This window comes from Sciurus vulgaris (genome assembly GCF_902686455.1).
Source record: "Sciurus vulgaris genome assembly, chromosome: 12".
Classification (NCBI taxonomy): Eukaryota; Metazoa; Chordata; class Mammalia; order Rodentia; family Sciuridae; genus Sciurus; species Sciurus vulgaris.
This window is the reverse complement of record NC_136473.1, coordinates 83,089,591-83,116,242: the sequence shown is the minus strand read 5'-3', so window position 1 is coordinate 83,116,242 and position 26,652 is coordinate 83,089,591. Positions and strand designations below refer to the sequence as shown.

Sequence of the window (26,652 nt, the reverse complement as noted above, 5' to 3'; positions counted from 1 at the left end):
TCTTGGTTTGCTGAATGATGACTTTTTTTTCTCCTTCACTTCAATGTCTGATCTTGCTGAGCAGAATTTTAATAAACTAAGACAAGTGATGTAATAGCAAGTTACAAGTATTTCTCACTCTTAAAGAGCAACTTTATTCTTTAAATAAAATACAAAATAGGGCTGGGGATGTGGCTCAGTGGTTGAGTGCCCCTGAGTTCAAGTCCCAATACCCCCCCCCCCAAAAAAAAAAAACAAGAGTGATGTTATTTTAACTCTTCAAACTAATAAAACCTTGGATATTTAGAATTGATATGTATATAATCACAGTTCTCCTATGGGCATACATTTGTTTGAATTTTACTGGTAGTCATATTACTTTTGAGAACAAATGGAAACAGAACATATGGAAGTACAACAAACCTCGCTAATTGAGAACATGTCAACTTGGCAGCAAAGAGCTGAGCGTACGTGTACTTCAGGAAATGCAATTCTCTCTCTAAAGTAATGTAGTTAGCACAGTGGGTTATGCAAATGGAGTCATGTAAAGTGGTGGAACCAACCCCTTAAAAAGGGGTTGGGAGCATAGATACAGCATTAAAATACCAAGTCCTTCCAATGCTATCCTTTACTCATTGTGCACATCTCTCTGGAAGGATCTTACCAGACCCACCACAAGTGTTAGTGAATGCGAGATAAAATAGATGAACAGCTTTGATAAGAACTCAAAGAACAGAAATCACAATTCACAGTAAGCCTGCATTTCATGACATACCCTCACAAAGGCCTTTAACATTTAGAAATTGGATTTTAAAATGTGTCTCACATTAATAATTCTCTTAATTCCCTGAATTTCTGGTTCTGCTGCTGGTTTTGAATCAAATTTATTTCTTGTGCGTTAGATACTCAGAATCTGAAACAGAGACTTCCTGTCAAAAATAAAACCCAAATACAACGTATAGGGGTAGTGTCAAATTCAAACTGCTGGAACTTAATTAGTGTAAGGACACCAGTGTTTTCCATATTGTATACTTTATATTATAAATTTTCCTATCCTGTTACATCTTCTTATATTGACTTGATCACAATGTACTTCATTCTTTTAAAATGATCAGTATTTATTTTTTGGATCAACAGAATGTCGTATTCATATTTTGGTTTCCAATTTCTGCTGAGATGAATGAGGTCAGAACTGAGGGCAGGGAGGCAGTGGATCCCCCTCCACAGGAGCAATGAAGCCCTTTGCAAACTGGTCCCCCCAGGTCCACATCACCCAGGGGAATGGGGTCCAGGCGGGAGTATAGGGAACAGTAGAGATTGCATGCATGTCTCTCTCTGGCACCAGACAATCTAACCATTTCTGGACTTACCTCAAAAAAACACTTTATAAAGTTTCTTGCCTTCATTTTATGAAGTTTCTCACAGCTGCTGGGATGGAGGCAGGAGTGATACAAATTATACAAAATACACTGATTATTTTTTAGAAATTGTTGAATACTTTTTTTCAGCATTGCTGTTTTGAAAAGATACTTTTAAAATTGCACACTGCTTCTCTTTAGTCTCATGGAAGTTTCTTCTCTCGGTAGCATCCTCCTCCCCTCTCATCCATGTCCATTTTCTGTGTGAGCTGGTATCCCTTGCTGCCCTCCAAAACCCAAAGGATAGAAAACAGCAGGCTCTAACCAGCCTTCGGTGGGGAACAAAGCCTAGTAACGGAAGCAGCTCCTGGCAATCCAAACTGCACCATGGCCCATGGACTAGCATGAGTTTAAAAGGAAAAGATTTCTGTAAAATGCTGAATTATGAAGGAGTATTGATTGTGTGGGTAGAAATATCTAGAAGATTTCATCTTTTGTCTTCTAGACACGCTGTAACGTGGAGAAGTGTTTCAAGACTATTCTGAATGTAGCACCTTATCTACTAAATGCACATTCTATTCTCAAATGTGAACTGTTTTCTCCCTCTCTTAGAAATAATCTTGGAAAGTCAGCAGTGCCAAAGCTGAGAAAGCTGAGCTGCACCGGGCTCTTAGCCACACACACACAAAATAATATTTTAATTGGCTAAGCTAATATTTGATCCAAGTTCATAAAAGTTTGAAATCAAATAATTAAATGCAAATACGGTCCTCATCCCAAAGACGATAAGAATGCCTTTAAGCTAATATTTTTAACAAGAACTGCTGGACAGCGTTCTCTTGTAAATTTTATCATACCTGAGGCACTTTTTCCTCATTCGATTAGCTGGAAAGCCGAATTTATCCCGAGGCAAACCAGACATCTAGTACAGGCTAAATTCAACAACTGGAGCTTAAATTTGGCTTAATATATCCCCACTTGGATCTGCCTGTTTAATTCTCTTTCATATGATAACGTTGGTTTATTCATAGTCTTGCCTTGCCACCTGAACAAACTGAACCTCATATCTTATTCTAAGAAAATAAGAAAACTTTGCAAAACCCACAAAAGTTCCTGAGTGGAAATCAAATGCAAACTTATGGCTCAAAAACGGTTTCAGGACGTGATTAGAAGAATGGAGGGAAGAGCTTTTCTCTGAGGGAGGTTTGCTTTTTATGAATGTGCATGTTTCCTACTCTTGTGGGGACAGATGGTCTTTATAAAAGGATAAGGACTATGACTCCCAAGACCAGCCTTGGCAGCTGCAGTTCTGAGGCTCACGTTTGAAATGCTGTATGCTACCCATTTCATCACACTTTGCACGGATTTGGCCTTATTATTAAGTATATTTTACATACAACTTTATTTGATGCATAGAGACAACCAGGAAAATGTTGGATCCTATACCCCTTTAAATTCTGTTTCCTGACTCAAAACATTCAATCAGTTCTCAGCCAGAGCCCTTATTTGTGTCTCATTCTCCATGCATCTCAATATTTTCATGATCATCTGATACAACATATGATCCTTTTCCTGGCCTCAGAACCCCTTTAGTGTAGCCTCTACCTCATTATCCCTAAGAATTCTGGAAAGCAAACTGCAAATTTGTACATAGACATTTAGAGCTGTATGTCCACTGATGCAATGGTCCCCGAGCACTGCACTAAACTCCAAAATAGATTTTCTGGAAAATATTCAGATTAGCACTTTACAACATCAAACAAATATAATGCTTTTCCTATTGCCCATGGTGAACTCACTTCCTATAATTTCGAATCAAATAACATTTTTTTCCAAGAGATAAATTATAGGAGATGCATTACACTGTTGTATTTGAAATTGGTTTGGAAATCTCCTTAAATAGTTAATAGTTAAACTACTGGCACACAGAAAGTGCTCAATATATTTTTGTCAGATTAATATGTACATGTTTTACATTCACGGGAGCTTAATGCAAATTAGCAAGTCCATTGATGCAGGCACTGGGTGTCTTGTGGTGAGGGGTGCTGCACTTGACTGTGTGGGCAAATAGGCATCAGATGGGCTCTCGGAATGCAGCCTAGCAGGGGAGGGAGAGTAAACCAGAGACTGGAGGATCAAGAAGAGCTTGAGGAAGATGTGCCCGGAAGTACTGGGAGAGCTTTCAGACACAAAGCAAGCAGAAAGACTGGCTTATGGAATCACGTGGAAAATGTTCTTGTCTTCTACACATGTGAAATGGTTCCCACTTAGTCCAGGAACCGTGACAGGCCTGGGGAGGACCATATCACTGTCCTCACAATTAAACGCCAAGTGACCTTGTAATTCCCAAGGCCCTGTGTGATGGGCAAATGGAATGTACTATAGAATCGCAGTGAAGAGACACTCAGGAGGCTTCCTGGAAGTGGTGGTGTTCGTGTTGAGGCCTGGGGGTGAGGGGGAGGTACCCAAAAAAAGGTTAGGAAAAGAAAGCCTCATCAGAGGGACCAGCTGTGGCCCACACACACTGAAGGATCTGAAAGAAGTTGGTGGGTGTGGTGAACTGAGAATGGAAAGGTGAATTCATGTCTTTAAAACAGGGCAAGGAGCTAAAATTCAGATATTGTGATTTTTGAGATGCCCCCTGGCTATCCAGTAGAGATGTGCAGTAATTATATATATAAAATCTAATAAAGTCATGTTCTGAGGCCTTCAGCATGGTCACTGAGGGAGGCGTGACGAAGGTGTTGAACATGGGACCTGGGTTCTCCAGCTAGAAAAGACCAGAGGACTGAAGGACAGCAGGCAAGCTTGGCTCTGCACTCAGAGCCCCTCGCCAAAATTCCTGTTTGATTCTGTTTCCCAAGAAAGCACAAAACATAATAGAATCTGTGCTTTTTGCTTGCTGTTATAAATCAATTTCACACAAAACAAAAATAAAGTCTGCCACGAATTTGATGTGGAAGGATAGCAGCATGTCAAAGGCAAGAGAGAGAGAGAGAGAGAACTGTTGCTTTAGAATATTTAATGGTGAAATTTATTAACATAGTTATTGAGGATCTTCTGTGTTGAACACAGCAAGTTGAGCACTTGCTGGTTTCTAGAGATATAGCTGCAAAGAAAACCAGGTCTCTGCCTTCAGAATACTGACTCTGGAGGGGATGATGGGCAATTTTAAAAATTAGACGCATATATATATATGCCAGTCAGAAACAAGCAATTATATATATTGCATATAACAATTATATATTTATTTTATATCTACATATATAGTTTAAGGATACAAGGGCAAAGGAAATACAAAATGCTGGGTCATGGTCACCCCTGGTGGGTCAGAAATTTGTTTATGGGAGACACACAGAGATAGCCTGAGAGGCTGGTGATGTCGTAGGGTTTCAGATGTCTGGCAAATTTGTCATATAATGTCTAAAATGTTACATATACATTAACTGTCTTTTTTTTTTTTTCTTCTTCCCTTTTTTGGTGGTACTGACGATGTAATCCAGGAGGACCTAGCACATGCTAGACAAGCACTCTACTACTGAGCCAGAGTCCCACTCCTAAAAAAAATTTAATAATCTATCATCTTAACCATTTTCCTATACGTTTTAAATTATCTTTTGTATGACAATTTTGTTTATTAATTTTGCATTGTTTTTAGTAAGATAGTAGTAGTTTTAGGTTCTCAGCATGATTAAATGGCAGGTACAGAATCTCCTTGTGTCCCCTGCCCCCCCCCCCCACGATCAGTGTTCCACACCAGAGTGATGTATTTGCTACGCTTGATGGAATCACATTATCACCCCAGTTCTTAGTTCATATTAGGGTTCCCTCCTGGTGTTGTACATTCCATGGGGACAAATGTATGATGACATGGCCACCGTTTACAGCATCACCAAGTCTTTTCACTGCCTAGAAATCCTTCATGCTCTGCCTATCCAGTGCCCTCCCAACCTGACGCCTGACACCCACTGCTCTTTTTACCATCTCCAGAGTTTTGTCTTTTCCAGAATGTCATATAGTTGGAATTGTTAGGATGCAACATTTGGCTCTTTCACGTAGTGATACCCATTTAAGGGTCTTCCTTGTCTTTCCATGACTCCATGGTGCATTTGTTTTTGACATTGAATATTATTTTGTTGTCTGAGTGCTCCAAAGTTTATTTATCCATTTACTCACAAGATACCTTTAGGACATCTTGATTCCTTCCAAGTTTGGGCAATTTAGAGTAAAACTGCTATAAACATGTATGTGCAGTCTTTTATGGGGACCTAAATTTTTAATTTAACCATTTTTAAATGCACAATTCAGTAGCGTTAAGTTCATTCCATTGTTGTACAGCCCACCTCCAAACTTCTTTGCCTCTTGCAAAACTAAAACTCTCTGTCCACTAAACAACTCCAACCTCCAGCCACCATTCTACTTTCTGTGTCTGTGAATTTGAAAACTGCAGATACCTTGTGTGAGCAGGGTCACGGTGTTTATTATTTTGTCCCTGGCTTATTTTATATATCAAATGTCCTCAAGGTCCATCCATGGTAGCATGTGCCAGTTCCCTTGCTTTTTTAGTATCCTCCACTGTGTGTGTGTGTGTGGGTGTGTGGGTGTGTGTGTGTGTGTGTGTGTGTGTGTGTGTGTGTGTAAAACAGATTTTGTTTCTCCACTTACCCATTGATGGATACTTGGATTGCTTCTACCTTTAGACTGTCAGCAATTGTCTTATATATATAACTATCTCTATTATACATTGCATGTATTTTTAAGGAAAATTTGTAAAAATAAGGCAGGGTGAGGGAGCAGACAGTAATTGGACATTAATGCAGAGCTTCTTTAGAAAGAGTGATCATCTCATAGAGGAGATGATTATAGTAAATGAAGTGAGCCTTACACAACAGGGGAATAACCATCCAGAAAGAGAAGACAGCAGGTAGAAAGGTCCGGAGGGAAAACAAGCTCGGTACATTAAAGCAGCAGCAAGAAATACCAGGAGATCCGTCTAGACAGGAGTGGGTGAGGCAAGAAGATGTGCTCTCGGGGTTAGACTATGATAATGGGGATCAATTTTATTAATGCACAAAATGTTCCTTTTTCTGAATATTAAAGTGACATCATTTATATTCAATTCTGTATTCTGTGTCCTCACAGAAGAGATACCAGGCATCTCCAGGCTCACAAGATCTGGTTTGTAAACTTTTTTTGCAAGCTTTGAATTTATACCTGCCAAAGCTACATTATTTCCTGTAAGAGGGGCTATTTTAATGTAAGGGAGTTCAATTGCCTTTTTTTTTTTTTTTTTAACAGACTGCATTTTGATTCATTGTACACAAATGGGGTACATCACTTTGTTTCTCTGGTTGTGTTTCTATGGTAGATCCATACCATTCGTGTAATCATACATATACATAGGGTAATGAATGACACATTGTGTTAAATCATCGTGGAGATTGAAGCACCATCCAGCTGCAGGAAAAAGCAAGTGAGGGGCTGATAGGGTGAGTGTAGAGCAGCACTTGCCCTAGTTTGTTAGCAACAGGAATCCAGTATCTTCTTTTCAAAACTTCCATTCATAATTGTGCCAAATTGCAGAGCTGTAATAACAATAGAGATCTTCAGATCCAGTCTTTGGGTTTCACAGAGGCAGAAACTTTAGACCCAAAGTAGTGAGAAGCCCATGATCTCCCAATTCAATAGGGATAGAACTAAGACTGGAAATGAAGACTTAATTACTGAGGAGCATTCCTTCCCCCTGGGAACTCTGCTGGCCTTTGGGGACTGTGTATTTTGCAGGCATCTCTGCAGGTGACTTTCTTTACACAGTAATATTTTCTGAGCCCTGGTTTTCCTGGGCACTCTGGTAGACACTGGATTAGTGGCATTTTATGTAAAGTGCCATGTACATCTTGTGGAAATTGGGCTTCAAAATTAATAAAACAGAATACAAAATACTTAATTGAAACTTAAGACTTGATCATATTTTCTTGAATATTGTTTTTGATTGAGAAAGGAATAAACTTGAAAGTATTCACTCTGCCTTCCATTAATTTTGGAAAACTGCACCATCAAATATTCTGCTTTGTATGTGAAATGTTACAGTGGAGAAAATAACTAGATTGTTATTGAGGAAGGTCCCCTTTCAGTCATGTACTAGGTGAAAAAACCTCCAAATTCTAGCTGAGATTATAAGAAGAATAATGTCTTGTGAGAATATGGTATCTGTATATTTTTTAAAGTTCATTTGTAGTTAAAGTGTCATTGGTTTTAAAAAGTGAGTTATATCTTCTATTTTGCTGATAAAAAAATAGCTCAAAGTGACTTGCCCAATAGGGCTGGTCCCTCAGACTAGATTAGACCTCCATTCCCTTTGAATCTCTTTGAACAAGGGTATTAGACCACAAGATCAAGTTGTTTTAAAACATTTCGATTAATGAGATTTGGTTTTCTAAACTCCGCATATAAATAAGGCAAAGGTGGAGAAATTTATTTCTTAACCTTGGTATCTGTATGGTCCAAATGGAAAGAACTGGAGTGAAAGTTGCCCAGAGGAGCCCCCACATAGGCATCGTTTGATACTACACTGTGCTCAGTCTCCGTTGTGACTACTGTTTATAATGATCTCTGACATTTATGAAAGTCAAAGTTCCTAATAGGCATGGTGGTGCATGCCTGTAATTTCAGCTACCCGAAAGTCTAGGGCAGAAGGATCACAAGTTCAAGGCCAGTCTAGACAATATAGCAAGTCCTTATCTCAAAATTTAAAAAATAAATAAATAAAAAGGGCCTGGGGTGGAGGTAGCTCAGTGGTAAAACACCCTGGATTTAGTAATCAGGGCCAGGAGAAGGGAGATGTTAAAGTTCCTTCAAAATCATCAAGATAGTAAGATATGTTACATCCCAGTGTAAATGTCAATACTATATTATTTCAAATTTTCTCAGGATGATTCATTCACAACATAATAAGACACTATTAGAAACTGAACTATTTGATTATTCAGTGTCTGTCAATCTCCACCCCTAGCAGGTGACAGAAACTTGCAGACTGTGATCCAGGAAGAAAAAGCTGTAGGAATTGAAAGTGATGTACTTGAAGTCTTCAGATCCCCACCCCAGCAGGGGCAAGGCCTATGGCAGAGGATGTGAGGGCTTCAGGGTGAGACAGTCCTGTTCATACATTCAGGATCTGCTTTTTACTATTGTTGAAACCCCTACGAAGACTCAGTTTCTCTTCTGGAATATAGGAATATTAATACCTTCTCCATAGGCCTCTTAAGAGGATTAAATGAGAAAACATGTCAAAAAATACTTGGCCTGTAGATTGATGTTTGGTAAATGTTAGCTCCTTTCTTATTCCCTAGGTCTTACTAACTTTGAAATCTTGGAAAAGCCACTTCCTCTCTGAGTCTTAATTTCATAATACCTGCAATACCTTCAGCTTCAACAGGATCCCACCTCTAAGCCTGTTCTTTTCTACATATTCTCACTGAGTCCTGGGATTCTACCCATCACCTGTTCTGAGTACTCCCAAATCAAGACCATAAGCTCAGGCCTGTCTGCTGAGATCTAAACTTTTTTACTTCTGGTCATTTTGTGAACACTTCTGCCCAGTATTTGATATTCTCCCTGAACTCAACTTGGCCGTACCTAACCAACTCCTCAAATCTCTTTATCCTGGTACCTTAAGGTTGGCCACCACCACACTTCATTGATAGGTGCCAGAAAGCCATTTGAATGGCTTTCTTTCTATTAACCCATGGTCAACAAACCTGAATGCTGCTCAGGTCCTTCCCCACCCCCGTGGCTGCTGTATTTCCCATCTGTCTTCCTGTAATGACCTTGTGTCTAGTCTCCTTCATGATCCTGCTGCCTCCTTACCCTCCTGCACACACCAATTAATTTTCCACACTTTCAGTGGAATGTTCATTATTAATCAGAAAACTGACCACTTCCTTCTTTCCTAAAACCTGTCAGTGCTTCTGTATTGCTTTATAGTAAAATCCAAATGTTCTGACATGTAATGCCCTTTACAGTCTTAAACCTTATGGTCCCTCCATATCTGAACCATGAAGTCTGAGCTGCATGACAGTGATCCAAGGACCTCCCCTTCTGTCCTGCTCTGAAGCTTTGTGTAAAGGACATTGTCTGTCAGGACAAGGGTTTTGTTCCAGGTGTTGCTTAGCTCACTCCTACTCATCTTTCAGAACTCCTCAGCTGTCCCCTCCCCCAAGAACCCTTCTTGTCCCTGAGCCTTGAATTAGGTGCCTATCCGTGTGGCCCCAAGGCATCTACTGCTTATCTGTATCACACTGAAAGATCTACTGTGCACAGAGATTATCTTTTATTCCTGTTTCCTCAGCATCTGGTTCAGGGCTGCCAGACTGAATGAATGAATGGATGAGTGAATGAATTCATACATTGCATATACATGAAGGTATGAAATGACAAAGCATGCAGTTTGAAGGGCTTGTTGTTTCTGTGTACATAAAAATTGCATATGCTTTATGTACACATTTTTGCACAACGCTCCGTCAGAGGGTGCATTTTCTTGTTCCTAATTTGGGTAATGAAGGCAATGAATTGTGTTCTAGTTGGTGCAAATAGTGCTTGAGTTAATAAACTTATATATGCACACCCATATTATTGCAAATGATTTGTAGGCATGAATTTGAAATCTTCAAGTTTCAGGTTTTACTGGAAACTGGGGCTAGAATCTCTTCTTAGACATCAACATCAATAATACCCTGTCCTTCCTTTCCAACCTCTAACCAGCCCAGACTTTAAGCGAACTTTGTGTGAGGACTAGTATGTTCTCTCCAACCTCCGAACAGTTCTTACAAAATTATGTATACAAATTATTCAAATTTAGCCCTTTTAAAATAATTTTAAAAAATAAATTCCTTATAGGAAATTCATTTCTCTTTTTCTGTATCAAAGGAAAAGGTCTTCTGAGGACAAATTGTATGACAATATATAGACTGTCACTCCTTCAAAAGCCGCAAGAAAAAGAAATATTCTCTAATGCAAAATAGTACCTCTTTCCCCCACCTTTATGTCTTTTAAAAGGCTAAATTTTTCTTAGCAAGGCCCTAAGCAACTTAGTGAGAGCCTGTCTCAAAGTAAAAACTAAAAAGGACTGGGGATGTGGCTCAGTGGTTAAGTGCCTCTGGGTTCAATCTCTAGTGTTCAAAAAAAAAAAGACTAAAAGACTTTTTTTTTTTTTTTTTTTTTTCCCTTTTCTTTTCTTTTCCTCCCACTTCTCAGCAAATGACAATTCACACCCCTCCCTCTCCCAAAGCTCCCTTGCTCAGCAAAGGACCCAATACTGGAAAAGGGTTGAACAGGAAGGTTTACAGGCTTCACTGCCACAGCAACCAGGGAGGCAGAGATGAGAATCTTCATCTTCAGACAGCCCGAGTGCTACGTAGGACTGAAGAGTCAGCCCCGTAATATATTCAAGAAGACCTAAGGGTTTACTTTCCAATAAGGATGGGGAAAAAGAAATCTGAGCACCCCACTGTGAGCTTATCCTAATGCTGCTTCATATAAAAAGTGGGTAATTAGTCCCTGAGTGAATAAAGTAGAATAGATGATAAGAGATTGATACTTAGAAAGGAAGCACAAAATGTTCTTGCCCGTCATCAAAATTTAAAGGCTATAGAGAAAGGGTTGGGGATGCTTCTGTCTGTTTACATACAATTTCCATCTCAGAATTTGTAATGATAGTTCATTAACTAGTGTTTTTAAATTGTATTAAAATGAAGCTTATATAAATTTCAAAGGAGCACAGAGGGTGGCAGTTGCAGGAAATTTTGAGATCCAGCACAAAAATGCCACAGCACCGTTTGGAATTTTGGTCTCACATCCATCTCTATCTCCAGTTTGGGGAGCGGGGGGGGGGGGGGGGGGGGGGTGTCTGTTGCCAAAACCTAGATTCCTTAATCTAGGAACCAAATCCCAAAAACATTTATTTTTGACAACTCCAGAACATGCATTCATTTTCCAGATTTTGTTTGCTCATATAATTTAATGTGAATTCAATCGTGAATATATGGTGTTGTAGAACCTGCTGTAGATGAGTTAAGACTTCCAGATATGCCAACTAACATACATTACCTAAGGGTAAGTCTTGATTTGGAGGAAGGACATCCCAGGGAAAATTGTTAAGGTTTTAAATTTCTATTTAAATGGATTAAATTTTCATGAGAAGGGCAGTATTTGCATAAAACTAATTCCATGAGCATTGTAGAAACACACTGGAGTTTCCTGAAAAGGAAATAAATGTGAACCACCTAAAAGAAAATCGAAAGTCTCTTGGGAGGTGCTGTCTCTGTATTGGGGCATTTACTTTCTCCATGGCATTGAGGTCCTTATAAACTCTCTCTCCAGGCACTTTTTCCTCTCTAGTGGTAAAACCAAGGTTTGCCTATCAGGCCCATACACTCGAGAGACTCCAGGATCCCAGGGATAGATTCCAATCCCCAATGAGAAGGCAGGAACACTTCCCGCAGAAGCACTGACCAGTGCAAACCTCTTTGCAAAACGTGTAAATTAAGATTCCATCATTTGGATCACAAAAAGATTCACCACAGTGTGCTTCAACTAGAAAACACATTGCCTTTAAAATATTTTATTTCAGGAAGACATCTATTATATGTATCAAATTTTTGAAAATTGGTTTCTAATTCGAAAAGGAGATTGGTTTCTTAGATAAGGTCTTAACATGTCATTTCACAGTTACGGATATATCATTTTTGAACGAACATGATAAACAGTAATTGGTATGTTTTCTGGGGATGCCTTGACTAATGCAGAGTCTTCACCCCAATGAGCTTACAGTCTTTGCAGAGAACAGACAGTGAAATAGACCAGGGGCAGACAGGAGAGAAATGCTTCAGCAACCACTCTCAATAGGTGAAACTAAATCAATCAAAATTGTTCCACATTCCTTTCCCATTCCTTTTTCAACCTTACAGCTTATATATTAGAATTTTTTTTTGTGTGTGTGTGTACTGGGGATCGAACCCCAGGGCCTTGTGCTTGCAAGACGAATCTTTACCACCTGTATAGACACAAACACAAAATAGATATTCATCCAGGAAGTATCTTTTGGTGCAATTACCAACTTAAATTTTGTTATATTTAGTAATAAATTCATTAAAGAAGCTTAATGGGATCATTAATTCAGTCATGCAAATTCAACTCTGTTGATCTTTAGAGAAAAATTAGGTATTTGAGCAGGCCACAGTGACTTATGCCTATAATCCCAGCAACTAAGGAGGCTGAGGCAGTAGGATCACAAGTTCAAGGACAGCCTAGCAGGACCCTGTCGCAAAATTAATATTAAAATACCAGGAATATAGCTCAGTGGTGTAGCACCCCTGGATTTCATCCCCAGTTTAAAAAAATAAAGGAAGGCTATTTGACCAAAGTTTGAGAAACTTGCATATTCTTCTGCCAGAAGGAATATTTCATGTTTTTTAAAATTTGGGGGAAAGATGCCAATTTAGACCATTATTGTACTTACTCATGAATGCTAACCAAAAGACTTTAAATGATCATTCTATAATAATATGTGAATAAACTAGAACTGACTATCTGCCCTTTGTTTTCTGCTTGTTGGAAGTGGATTCCCTGCCCTTCACAGAGTGATGTCATTTATCACAAAGTGTTAAACATGGTTCTCAAAGACTACATTTATCAAAAAAAAGTTTCAAAAACAACTTTCTAAAAAGACTATTATTCATTTATCTTACATTTTACACTGTTCAAATTCCTACACCCTCCCTATTAATCTCTATGACTGTTGTTAGCTTTTCTTGCTTGTGAGAGTATCTTTCACTGTAACATAAAATAATACTCCATTTCAGATGTTTTGTAGTTATGCTTAAATCATTAAAACACAGCACCCATGTAGATTTTTCTGTTGTATGGAGATAAAACACATCAAAGGTATTTCTAGTCATTTGTGTTTTATAATTTTGAACCAAGTACACCTCAAGGCCCTTAGCCAGGTTTATAAATAGTTAAAGTACTTTAAAGTCATTTTAAAAAGATTTCCCAGGCGATAGGTAGAAAATGCTCTATTAACTGTGAAGTGTCACATAGATAAAATGTCCAGTGGATACCAACTCAGTGCCAGAGGAAGATGCCGAGTTCCTGGTAATGTAGCATGTGTCTGTTTGTATGACTTATTAATAATCAAATATTTTTGCATCTCCCATCTCTCTTTGAAATAGATGCGGTACCCAGTTCTTGCACTCTGTTTATTTCAGCTCTGATTCCTTGCTTTTTTAAATTCGGGTCAGAGACTTGGGGATAGAAAGAAGCATGTGCTATGCACAGTTACAACACCAAAATCATCTTGAACATATTTCTACAGTAAGCGTAAGGCAACCTTGTTGCAGATAGCATTCAGAAATAACAGAAGGGACGTGTACCTATGTAACTGTAGATCATGCTCAAAATATTGGATGTGCATTACTGAGGTAACCATTAACTTGGTTTAGTGTGTTTAACCTTTTACTCAGACTGTTTTGTGGTTTTCTTCAGAATCCTTCTTATTTATTTTTGCCTAATTAAAAAGTAGCGGGAGGGACGGCTACATCTGTTTACTTTCTGTGCAGGGTGTATGTAAACACATACACATCTGTGTATTTTTCCCCCAGCCGCTTCTATATACACATTGTATAAAAGTTGTACAGTTAACATAAATAAACTCCAGAAGAGAAATTCCAACATTCCGTTTTCCCTGGCCCATTGTCTCTGTGTATATCTGTATGTCAGTCTGTCTTTTCTGATTCTGTGGTTCTCTCTTATTCAGTATTTATAAGGACCTCTAGGGCAGACATCTTACAACAACTGGAGGATCACCAGGAGTTAGGCAGAAACAATTGCCTATGTCCAGCTTTTCCAAAGAGGAACCCAGGACCAGAAGAAAAAAAGAAAAGATAGAAAAGAACAGAGTCCCGGACTTTAGAAACCATGTTTAGGTTAAAGGGCACCAACCAGCCTAGCTTGTATTCTGCCTAAAGGACAAGGCTTTCATTTGATAACGATCATTAGTCACTGAGATATATATTTTAGAGAGTTCCCAGTAGCGAATATTCGGTTGGCAGTCACTGGAGTGTACAGATGGTTCATTAGCATCGGCTAGACAAGTCAAAGGCTTTCAGAATCATTTAGAAAATGTCAAACAGAAACAAGAACCCTGTCACTTTTTATTAGAATTAACTACATCATACCCTGGACACAGATTTCACCTTGGGTCAGAAAAATTAATACAGAATTATATGAATTGTGTAATATACTGGGTTAAGATAGGTCTTTCTCTGGGGACTCATTTGCTGGCAATATATTATGATCCCTCTACTTTAGGAATCCTCAAACCTTTCCTTTTGTAAGATATGAAAAGAGTTGACCTTGCTCAAAATCCATTGGTGTCTAATTGATTGAGGTATATGCAGAATTTCAACAAGACATTCTTCTCAAGCTCTTTTGTGATCATTTTCCCAGGAAGCTTGGTGAGTGGGGCTCACTGAATATTCAGCAGAGTATAGAGTAAGCTTTATGTCAGGAGGAAAATCCATGCACTCATTGAACACACTGCTTTAGTAAAGGGGAATTTAAATGCCATCGAAATAAATGTTGTTTCTTTGTTTTTTAAAATGCAGATGTCAAAAACCTCGAGAATTTCCAGCTGGTAGAGGGTGTCCAGGAACAAGTCAACGCCGCCCTGCTGGACTATACCATGTGTAACTACCCGCAGCAAACAGAGAAGTTTGGGCAGCTACTTCTGCGACTCCCCGAAATCCGGGCCATCAGCATGCAGGCTGAGGAATACCTCTACTACAAGCACCTGAACGGGGACGTGCCCTACAATAACCTTCTCATTGAAATGTTGCATGCAAAAAGAGCATAAGTTATAACCCCTAGGAGCTCTGCTTCCGGAACACAGAGATTTGGGGGAGGGGAAAGAACAGGAAGAAGAAAAAAAAAAAATACTCTGAACTGCTCCAAGCAACACTAATTAAAAACTTGGTTAAAGATACTGAATTTAAAAAGGCATAATAATCAAATACTTAATAGCAAATAAATGATGTATCAGGGTATTTGTATTGCAAACTGTGAATCAAAGGCTTCACATCCCCAAAGGATTCATGTGAAAGACATTGTAATGGAGTGGATTGAACTCACAGATGGATTCCAACACTATGTCAGAATAAAAATGGACAGAACAATTCTTGTATATTTAAACTGATCTCTGCTATGAAGAAATTTAGGAACTAATCTGTGTTATTAATTAAGCTTATACAGTGGGGGATTTGAGCTTACAGAATTCCTCCCTGGTGAAGCTGAACTGAAACAATTCTCAAGAATGCATCAGCTGGACCTGCGACAGCCCCTCTCTCTTCCTCAGAAGGCCCAGCATCTTCTGCCCTGAGATCACCAAGTCTGTACAAAGGACCTATGCTCAGCCACGCCCGGTGCCCGGTAGTAGCTCCACTAAATCATGAATTCCAAATGTCTGTGTCTTAGACCTGCAAACAGCTAATAAGAACATAAGTCTATAAATATGTCAGCTTGCCATTTTAAATATGTTCTCAAGTTCGTTTTGTCACGTGTTCATGATTTTAAAAAGAGCAGGCAGTATCCCTCTTCTATCTTATATAGCATTAACGAGTATTAAGGGAAATGACTACAAATTTTTTAAGCAAATGCTCCATAACTAAAGCAAGTTAGATCTTATTTCTGCTACTGTTGCTGAAATGTGGCTTTGGCATTGTTGGACTTCATAAGAATTTCTGGCTGAAGGACTTGTTAGGCTACATCCGTCCTTTTAATCATAAAGGTTTGTAGTTCCTTTTAAAAATACAGCATGAAAGATCTTTTGCTGGAATGTCAAATAGTCACAATCCTAAGTAGTTGAAAATAAAAATTGAAGCATGTAAAGCTATGCAAAATGAAAAGGAAGGAGAAGCTGCTAGATTGACACTAGTTGCCACTGAGCAAGCATCTCCCTAACTTGAGATGGGAATAGTCATTTTTACATACCACCTGGAAAGATCCTAAAGTCATTTAAATCTTCCCCAAAGGGGAAAGGAAGGGAGTGATACTGACCTTTCTAAGTCATAGACCAAAGTCTGCTGTAGAACAAATATGGAGGACAAAGAATTGCAAACAAATTCTCCAAACAATGCTGTCAGTATTATTCACACTCGATGCCACAGGTATGAAAATCTTGCCTTATTTCGCAATTCTAAAAGGTAGCTGTGCAAATGTGGATCAACATGTTTAAAATAAAGTATTAATACTTTAAAGTCAAATAAAATATAGTGTTTACATTCTTTAGGTCCTGGGGGTGGGTTGCGGGGGGGAGGGGGACCGTGATATTACAAAATAGCAGAAGCAGTAATTTCTTTAATGTTATTTTTCTGATCAGTAATTATTTTTAACAGTACTTAATTATTGTATGTCGTGAGACACTAAAATCAAAAGATGGGAATCTCATTTAGACTTTAATTTTTTGAGATTATCGGCAGCACAATCACTTGTAGAAACTGTAAAAACTGAAAGTATCTCCTAGTCCCTTAATTTTTTCCATAAATGTTTCTGGCTTTTGAATAGTTTATTTATATTGTATATCATAGTTTCAACTGTAGACAATTATGATGCTAATTTATTGTTCCTCGGTTTCACCTTTGTATAAGATATAGCCAAGACTGAAGAAACCAAATACATGTGTTTACTGTAGCATGTCTTCAAGTTAGTGGGACATAGTTCAGGGACATAGAAGGGTCTGAATGAATTAAAATCATCCACTTGATTAAATGTCTGTAAATCTTCCTAATTCTTACTGTAGTTTATTTAATATCTATTGTAAATGATGTGACTCGTAACTTCCTCTGTTTCAAGTAAATTTAACAAGGTGGAGTCTTACCCGGTTTTCCTTTCAAGCATTGTAAGTCGTATACCAAAGATATTAGTTCTGACTTCAGCGTGTACAAAGAGAATTATTTTATTACTTTTATTAATCACTTCTAATGCCAGCCCACCTGAAGGGTCTAGGCTAGCAAAGCCCCGCCTTGACTTGTGCCGTGTCTGTCACCTGTGTTAACTTCACGGCCCAAAGGACAGTGAAGAATCACTGGTCAGAGCTCACAGCCAAAGCAGTCCAGGCTGGGCCGCATCATTGCCGCCCCAGTTAAAAATCAAGTCAGTGAGAAGACGCATGGATAACAGTGGTGTGGAAATGACAGCCAGGAAGCCGCTTCTATCCAGTGTGTGCAAGACACGAGCAGAGGCCATCATGAGATTAGGAGAGATGTGAGGAGGGTCTTTAACATTACAAAAAAGTCAAGTACCGCTGGGCCTGGCGGTGAAGGAACACCTGCAATCCCAGCAGGAGGATCCGCAAGTTCAAAGCCAGCCTCAGCAACAGCGAGGTGCTAAGCAACTCAGTGAGACCCTGTCTCCAAATAAAATACAAAATAGGGCTGGGAATGTGGCTCAGTGGTTGAGGGTCCCTGAGTTCTAATCCTGGTACCCCGCCCCCCCCCCCACATACACACCCAAAAAAATAGTCAAATACATTGACTCTTTATGTTTCCTTATTTTAAATATACAGTGTTCCCACTAAACGGTGACCATAAAATATCAAATTTTGGTATGTTGTTAAGCGAATTGATCACACCCTGGGAATGATTAGAAAGAGGCCACACAGAGCTACATCCACACTGCTGGTTATGATACTAAGGACAGAAGCTGATAAGAAAGTGCCATAGCCAGCATCTGTGGCCCATCCAAAGTTGGTTGATGGCAGTTTTCTGATGTTAATTGTTAACCAGTTCATAACCAGACATCCATTCAGCCAACTGCCTTATCAATTACAGGACTTATTAGTAAAAGCAGACTCAAATATAAAGGTTTTTGGCTTAGCTTGGTTTGTTATAGTTGGTCTATGTTTGTAAACATGCAACCTGTAGCGTCTGAATATTTGTGTTACAGATCTTCTGCAGCTGCCTTGGGCTCAAATCCATGCAATGTTTATAGAGTGTGGAGTCGGTTACTTGTTGACGTTTTCTTACTGTATCAGTGAAATACATATTGTCATGTCAGTTCTTGCCAGGAATTTCTCAACAAAGTGGAATTTTTTTTTTTTCAGTATTTCAATAAATATTGATATGCCCAGCCTGATAATTTTTAAAAGTCTTTTTATGTTGTCCTTATTCTATTGGATCCTAAGACTTCTGAGTAATTACTCGATAGGAATGGAATCAATAGAACTTCACAAGAGCAATTATTTTCCTTATCTAGACATTTTCTATAGGCATCTATTGTCCTGCTTTGGATACATGAAGGATTAAAGTCATCATAATCTATGCATGATTGTTTCACACAGGAAATGAAGCATTTTATGTCACTAACTGTTATAACTGATCGGTGGAAAAATCTTTGTAGAATCTAACTTTTCCTAATAACTCCTGCCTGCTTTATTAATTCCCTTGGTCCTCAGAACAACCTCCTTCGGTATCAGCGTCATCTGATGATCTTGCATGAAGAGACTCACGAGTCAGAGGAGTAGCGGGGATTTTGATCTTTGGTTTATGCGGTGCTGGGAATCAAACCCAGGGCTTCAGGCATCCTGGGCAAGTGCTGTACCCCTAAGCCACACCCAGTCCAGGAGCAAGGCTCAAACCCAAGCAGTTTATCCCCAGGATCAGCACACTTAACATCATGCTATTCTGTCTCCAAAACAGGACAATACGTAGGAAAAGATACTCGAGAAAATCATGCATTGAGTTGAATGAAGTATACAAAAATATCAACAACTTCAGAAAAGCCTTTATATTCTCCAGAGTTTAACCATAGAAGGTAGAATGTCCCTGTTCTAGGAATCAGCCCCCTTCAGTACCATGGAGTCTTCAGAGATGTGTTTGTGTTTTCTTTTGTTGTGGGTCGGGGTGTTGTTTTGTTTGTTTGCTTGTTTTGAGACAGGGTCTTGCTAAGTTGCTGAGAGCTTGGAAATTGCCATCCTCCTGCCTCAGCCTTCCAGGACCCTGAGATTACAGGCATGCCCTACCACACCCAGCTTGGAGCTGTTTAAAGCAACAAAATAACTACTGAATCCATTTGGGAAATAAATAAAACTTGCATTACAAAATAAGACAAGAGCCATCAAACACTTAATAATGCTTATGAAGCATCAAGTTCAGCCTTAGCGTATAGGCCCCACCCTTCTCAGCCTCTCTGGAGGCTCTGATACCCAGGAGGCATTAGTCCTTTGCCAAGCAGTTCCTGGTTTTTCTTAGGATCCTTCAAAAAGACACCGAGAAGTCAGACCCCAAACACTGCACCTGGGGTTTTTAAGTGCAGAACTGAGATTTTTAGCAACCTCCAACTAAACTAAATAGCAACCTCCAAAACCCATCTCCCTTGTCAAACTCTAGGAAGAACTTTTAAAATTATTCTTGCTGACATCCCATTAAATATAAAAATACATATTCGTATTTAATTGGACCATAATTTACATGCTGAAAAGTGTACAGTCTGGTAAATTTTTACATATGTATACATCCAGGTAATCAACACACAGTTCAAGCAAGATGAAAAACATGAACTTTTTAAATTGTTTTCTTTTTTAAGTAGTTATATACATTTTTTAAAAAATTGGTAGTTTCTCAAGGTCCCTCCTGGCAGCTGGCAGGGGTCATTCTGATGAGAGCTGAGGCAGCTCACCTCCCCTCACTGAATAACACGCACCAAGTTGCTAAATCCATCAGCATAAGCAGCTCCTACGAAAAAAAAAAAAGACTCATGCCGATGTGCATCTGATTGTTATATTTGATATCCAAAATAACTTTGAGAAGGTTTATACCTTTAACTAAGTTTGACGTTCAGTTTGAAGCCATCTCTGATGTATATTTTTATGAGAAACACGTGCAGACTCTGTTCAACATAACGCAGGTCAGAATGCTGCAGTACTTAGTGATTTTGACATTTCCCTGGAATAATAAAGACCAATTTTCCTTAACGCTGAACAGGAAGTGTATAGTTTAGTCACTCAAAATAAATATTCTTGCAATACTTTAACTGTTTCACATAGGCATTTGTTTTATGTTAAGGTAGGAATTAATAATTCGGTGACTGATGTCAGGCTAGGATTGTGGTTTTGTTTGTAGAAAGGCTTTGCCTGTTTGTTGCTAGGAAAGAGGGGAAGGGGAAAGGGGGGTGTAATTAGGCTAATTGCTGAGTATCCCTGAAGTAAGCTTGAAACTAAACTATCAAGAAACAAACGAGAAGACTGCAGAGGGCTGGGCCTCCACACTCCGCTCCAGCCAGCGCGGATCAGACCTGAGGCTGCACCAGGTTTGGTGGATTCCAGGCCAGCCTCCCTGGGACACTACCTCAGACCTGAGACTCTCCCTGGGACCTGTCAGTCACAAAGAGCCAAGGAGGGACGGGAGACCACGTGCGGGCTCCCAGTTGGTGTCTTAACTCTTCAACTGTACAGAGACACCCCCACTCATGGGTCCAAGGCAGTGCCCCCTCCTCAGTGACCTCAGCCCTCTCCTCCCTGAAGATGAAGAAGCTGACTGGGCCAGGGCCTCCCAGCTCTCTGGCAACAGGAATGGAAGCCCCTCTCGAGTTCCCACCACCATAGGCCTCTGCTGCTCAGGGCCGTCTCCAGTCTCCAGCTTTCCTTCCCACATCTCTCCCTCGTTCCTCATGGCCTCGGCCTCCAAATCCCACAGTTACTCTTCCTATTCCTCTTAGATCAGTCCTCGCCTTTCCTTCCCGTGACTTTAGATCAGGTGCTTGGCATTTCTTGCCTGAACTTTAGCAGCAGACCCCAGAATGGACTTCTACTATCCAGTTCAACCCTCTCCAAGCCTCACCGACCCCAGAGCTGACTCATTCCTTCGCTGTAGTCCTAGGATGCCTGGTATCTGTAGGGAAAAAGTCCATCAGGGCCCTTCCTGACAGCCTCTGCCTGCCTTCCCAGCCTCCCTGTCCAGCCTCCGCACACCACCCGTGCACCAGTCACACTGAACAACCTGCTGTCCTGTGCCTTCTGGCCTCTGCTCATGCTGCTCCCCAGTGGCTGGAAAAACTCCAACCAGACTCAAAGAGACCTTGCCAGCTGCCCCTCCCCATCCAGTCCGGTGTCGGACTTCTGGTGTGATTTTTTTTTTTTTCTTTTTTTGAGACAGGGTCTAAGTTGCTGAGGCTGGCCTCAAACTTGTGAACCTCTTGCCTTAGCCTCCTGACTAGCTAAAATTACAAGTGTGCACCCACCACTGCACTTGGTTCTCTGATGTGATTGTGCTCTAGTCCCATCATGTTTCCCAGGATTACCGCCCTACACTGTGAACATCAGGGCAAGGACAATGATTCAGTTGTTTCTAAGCCACTGACTCACTGGTGGCACACAGCAGGCCCAGCACATGGTTTCCACAAAAGTATTCAAGTTTCCTGATTGTGGACACATAGTTTTCCATCACTCAAAGAAAATACCTGAGATAATCAACTTATAAAGAAAAAGGTTTATTTTGGCTCACACCTTTAGAGGTTCCAGTCTTTGATCAGTCAGCTCCATTGTTTTTGGCCCGTGGCAAGGCCAGATCATGGCAGGAGCAAATGAAGAGGCAAAACCACTCACCTCATGGCCAGGAAACAAAAGAGAAAGAAGGAGGAGGCCCACAGTCTCACTCAGGGCGTGGCACCAATGACCTAAGGTCCTCCTACAAGGCTCCACCTCTTAAAGGGTCCATCACCCCTACACTGCCACCCAGCTGACCAGACCTTTAAGACCTGGGTCTTTGGGGACATTCAAGACCCAAACAATAGCATCCCCCTTTCATCTCTTGACGTTGACAGTAGACATCTTAGTGAGACCAACCTTGGGATAATCTAGCGTCCATCCAATGTGCTGATCCACCCAAGTCCAGTGACACAAACGTATTTCATGTTTCCTCAGGAGTGATTCAACGTATGAGTGCAAGTCAGTTCCCACCCTGAGCATGTTGTCACCCCAAAGAAGAGCCACTGAAAATGGCTTTGCTCTATTAATACAAGGTGCTTGGCCTTGCTGCTCACCATCTGAAGAAAGAGCCCCAAAAGGGATTCGAACTCTGCTTTGTGATCCTGTAGAGTTCGAACCGGTGGGAGTAAGACAGGCGGATGCCCATCGTGGAAGAGATTTTAACACGATGTCGGGGTTGGGGGTGTGGAAATGTCTAACTATCAAAGCCATCCACTGGAGTCAACTATATCAGAGGCTGGTGACCTCCCAGAGGACTTCCACCCAAGGCTGGCCTGGGCAACCCTGTTGGGGACTCCCGCATAGGAACGCTGGGTAACCATTAACAACCCTCCAACAATGACAGTCCACAAAATCCCAACACAGGCAACCGAAAAAACTGACCCAAAACTTTGGGAAAGATCTCTCCCCTCGCACATCTTCTTTCTGGAGAAAATTGGCTTGCACCTTTGAAATTTTTTAGAATGGTGAGATGCCAAGAGGTAAGAGGCAGCCAACTCCAGAAATCTAAATGTATAAAAAAAAAATGGGTTTACAATGCTCATATCAGTATTCATTTATGATGCAGGAGAGAAATCACAGCCTGTCAAACATTTTAGACCAATTCACCCTTACAAACAGGCAATAGTGAATGTTCTGAAAAAGAAAATGTGTACCTTTTGAAAAGTTGAATTCAACATTCAAAATCCCTTCTCCGTGGGTCAAGGGGTGTAATGCAATGGTAGAGAACGTGCTTAGCATGCAGGAGGCCCTGGGTTCCAACCCCAAAACCACAGAGCAAACAAACAAAACACACTTCTCCAGCATCTGCTGTGCAGTGGAAGATGGCTCATCCCTGGTTCCCCTCCCTGCACCTCCTCAGTGAAGGTCAAAGATGCCCTGTGGTGGATGAGGTCATGCAGGAAAGTTGCTGATAACTTTCTCCCACGCCCTTCTCACGGTTCTGTCTACCATCTGACAGAAGAGAGCAATTCGAAGTTGGAGAACCCCAAGGTCCACAAAAATGACTTGAAAAGTAATTTGTTCCAATCCAGTATTTCTCACTTCAAAAAAATATCAATTGAGCATCTGTTAAGTTCCAGGCAATGATCTAGTTGAGGAAATAAAATCAGAGTGCACATGGACACCCTAAAGATAATTCCTGAAGGTGTCAGTAATACTTGTGTTTAACACTGTGTGCTCCATACTATGAAATATTATTAGTTGTCTTCCAAAAAATTCATCCTTCTTTTTTTCCCCTGGATACATGGCCACCCAATTGAAGTCTACATTTTCCAGTCTTCTTTGCTGCTAGGTGTCACCATGGAAGGCGGGATTATGGCAATAGAATGGGAACAGAAATGATAAGCACAATGGCAGTTGGCCTTCTCGGGCTGTCGAAAGAAGCCTCTTCCCCTGTTCTTTGGCTTTTATACTTCCCCAGTGTGGGCAGTGATCCAGAAAACCAGGAGATTGAGGAGCAACCACATGGAAGTAACCCAGGTCCCTGAAGGACCTGGTACAGTTGTGACGATGAACAAGCTTCAGGTGAGAGAGAAATAAACTGCTCTCTTATTTGTCACTGTATTTGAGGGTCTCTTTGTTTCACAAGTTTAGCATCCACCCTAATATACAAACATGATTTCATTTTATCCTCACAACAATCTCACCTTATGACCAAGGAAACTAAAATTTGCAGAGGTTAAATAATTTGCCCCAAATCCTACTGCTGGTGAATGATTGAGCAATGGTTCAAAATGAGGTCGGATTCCAGACCCCTCATGCTCTCACCACTGAGCTACCATGCCTCCCTGGAAGCACACACCAATGCCTACTTCAGGGTCCATGCTCGCTCATCAACCGAGTATTTTCTTTAGGACTGAAAAGAAACAATGGTGACACTACATTTAAAAATCATGGCACCAAAAAACCAGGAATGTTCTTGTCCTCAACAAGAACCCGGACGAGCTTAGCTATGACCACTGCTGGCTGAAACAGGTGTCAACTGCTCCACCCACAACATGGACATTCTTTGAGTCTTACATAAATGAGAATTCAGTCTCAGAAATCCTTATGTATAAGCCATCTAGACAGAAACCTGGTCATATCACTAATCTTCCCCAATCATGTGTCCTGACCATGTGTAACTGTAAGAGCTCCACCAATTTTTTTATAACCTCAGTTCGATTAGTAGTTTCCCTGCTTATTTTATCACAAAATCATTTGAGAAATGTCCTTTTGCATTAATTATTAAAGAATATGCAAATCCAAAGCAATGTGTATGAAGAGAGAACATTCTGTGCTTATCATTTCTGCTCACATTTCACTGCCGTTTGGAGCCGTTAACAGACTGCTCCCTATTCAAAAATTTTTTTGTTCCAAAGATTTCCCCAGAAATAAATTAGGACTCTTAAAAGGTCTGCACCATAGAGGTGGAATGAGCTGCTATAAATAAGAGTGGAAACACATGTTCCATCCCCCCTGAGTGTTGCCGTAACAGGTTTCATTTCCCCTCTGCTCCTGCTGGTGGCCTTGTGTTATTTGAGTGTCAAATGTCCCTGCGACCATTGTGCAGCTGGGATTCCAGCCAAGCTCCCTGGGCATTGCCGGATCAGGGCTCCCTCATCTCCTTCTCCCTTAAAGATGCCTTAAAGAGGAGCAGCCTCTTGGAGACTCACATTCCCCGACAAGAGCAGCCCAACAAGCAGGCCACGGCTGACCGTCCACCCACCCACACGCCCATTTCCAGTTGTGAAAATAAGGATGAAGACGATGATCAATGCTAAATCACCTCTCAAGTGCTGAGCGCTCACTTCCTTAAATCACCTCTAATTCTCCCAACAACCCTACAAGGACGTGTAATCGTAGTGACATCACAGATGAGGAAACCGTGGTACCTGGACTGAAGGTTTCCTCAGGTCATAGCTGGCAAGTGGCAAGGCCAGGAGGCAAACCCAGCCAGCTCCCGCCACACAGCCCAGGCTTCTCACCACAGAGCCATGAATCTTATTTTGTATTAATACAGAGCCTACAAAACTAAATATGGAAGAGATGGATTGTTAAGCTCCACGTCTACTCTTTCACTTCATCGCCTAACTCTGGGAAAAATCTCCCTTTTCTCAACCTTAAGCCAAACACTAAAAAAAAAATTAAAAAAAAAAAAATAATAATAATAAAGCACCCTGTGGTCATAGGTTAATTTCACACCTTTAAAAATGATCACCTTGGCAGAACTAAGCTCAAAATAAAGACAGCATAGTTCTGTTCTCTGCTTTGTGTGCTGCTTTCTCTTTATTGACTTTTGTTTTGTTTATAAATTTTTTTAATTTACTTTATTTATTTAGGTGGTGCTGGGAATCGAACCCAGGGCCTCCCGTGGGCTGGGCGACTGCTCTACCACTCAGCTGCGTGGCTAACCCCGTCTTTCCTTCACGTTATGGGAACTCAAGGACCTGCTTTGTCTTCAACACTAGAGGGCAAAACCTTATCCTACCTGAACCGTTCTTGGCCAAGGAGAATTTTATGGAAGGTGTAGTCTCTAAATGTATGCTGCTTGCAAAAACATAAAAGGCTGAGAACTAGAGAACTACTGAGGTGAAGGGGGAACCAGAAGCCAAGAGAGATCCACAGAGAGGGAAGATAAGGTGACCAGAAGAAAGAGCCTAGGATGCACCAAGTATGGGCTTCAGGAACGGAGGGATCGAAAAAAAAAAAACAGGAGGCGTGCTGAAGTTGTTACTACATTGAAGAACCCCATAAACTAAGATCGACCAGGTGACAATACAAAGGGTAACTTTGTTTCTAATATTAACACGGTCATCCTATTACCCCATTCTGGGAAAACTCGGTGACCAAGTAAGGTGTCAGTGTGACTGGAGTTGTATCAGATGATGGTAGTGATGCTCTGCATGACCACACTTCAGCCAAAGACAGACCAAATGCCTCAGTGGTTCCGTAGCCTGTATCACCTCGTGACACATCACAGCCACCTCAGCCTGGGTAAATACACACTGTGATGTTCGCACAATGATGAAATCGCAGGGGTGCCTTCCTCAGACCCACTGGCCCATCATTAAGGGGCACCTGGCTGTGCATGGATCAACTTTATTAAGCACCCCAGAACCACCTGAATTATTTTCACCCGGTGCAGTAGTAGCTCAGATGGATCTGTGAGAGTCAAAAGAAGGGGTTTTCCATCTACACTTTGATTCACAAGCCATGGCGATACCAGTTTCCTGTTTTCCAAACCCTGTGGAAAACTTTTCCCAAATATAATCTGACAGGCAACAAAACCTCTTAACAGAT

The 26,652-nt window shown here is 40.7% G+C and overlaps 1 protein-coding gene across 5 annotated transcripts in view; it reads left to right on the top strand.

Annotated features, from left to right (window-relative positions):
• Positions 1-18,530, top strand: part of NR5A2 (nuclear receptor subfamily 5 group A member 2) — a 134,651-nt gene extending 116,121 nt beyond the window's left edge. For all 5 annotated transcript variants that reach the window (XM_079106046.1, XM_079106043.1, XM_079106045.1 and 2 more), the window contains one exon: positions 14,999-18,530. In XM_079106046.1, coding sequence (XP_078962172.1) covers positions 14,999-15,246 — 248 coding nt within the window. In that variant the 3' untranslated portion in view covers positions 15,247-18,530. The remainder of the gene's footprint in view (positions 1-14,998) is intronic.
• Positions 18,531-26,652: the final 8,122 nt, after the last annotated feature.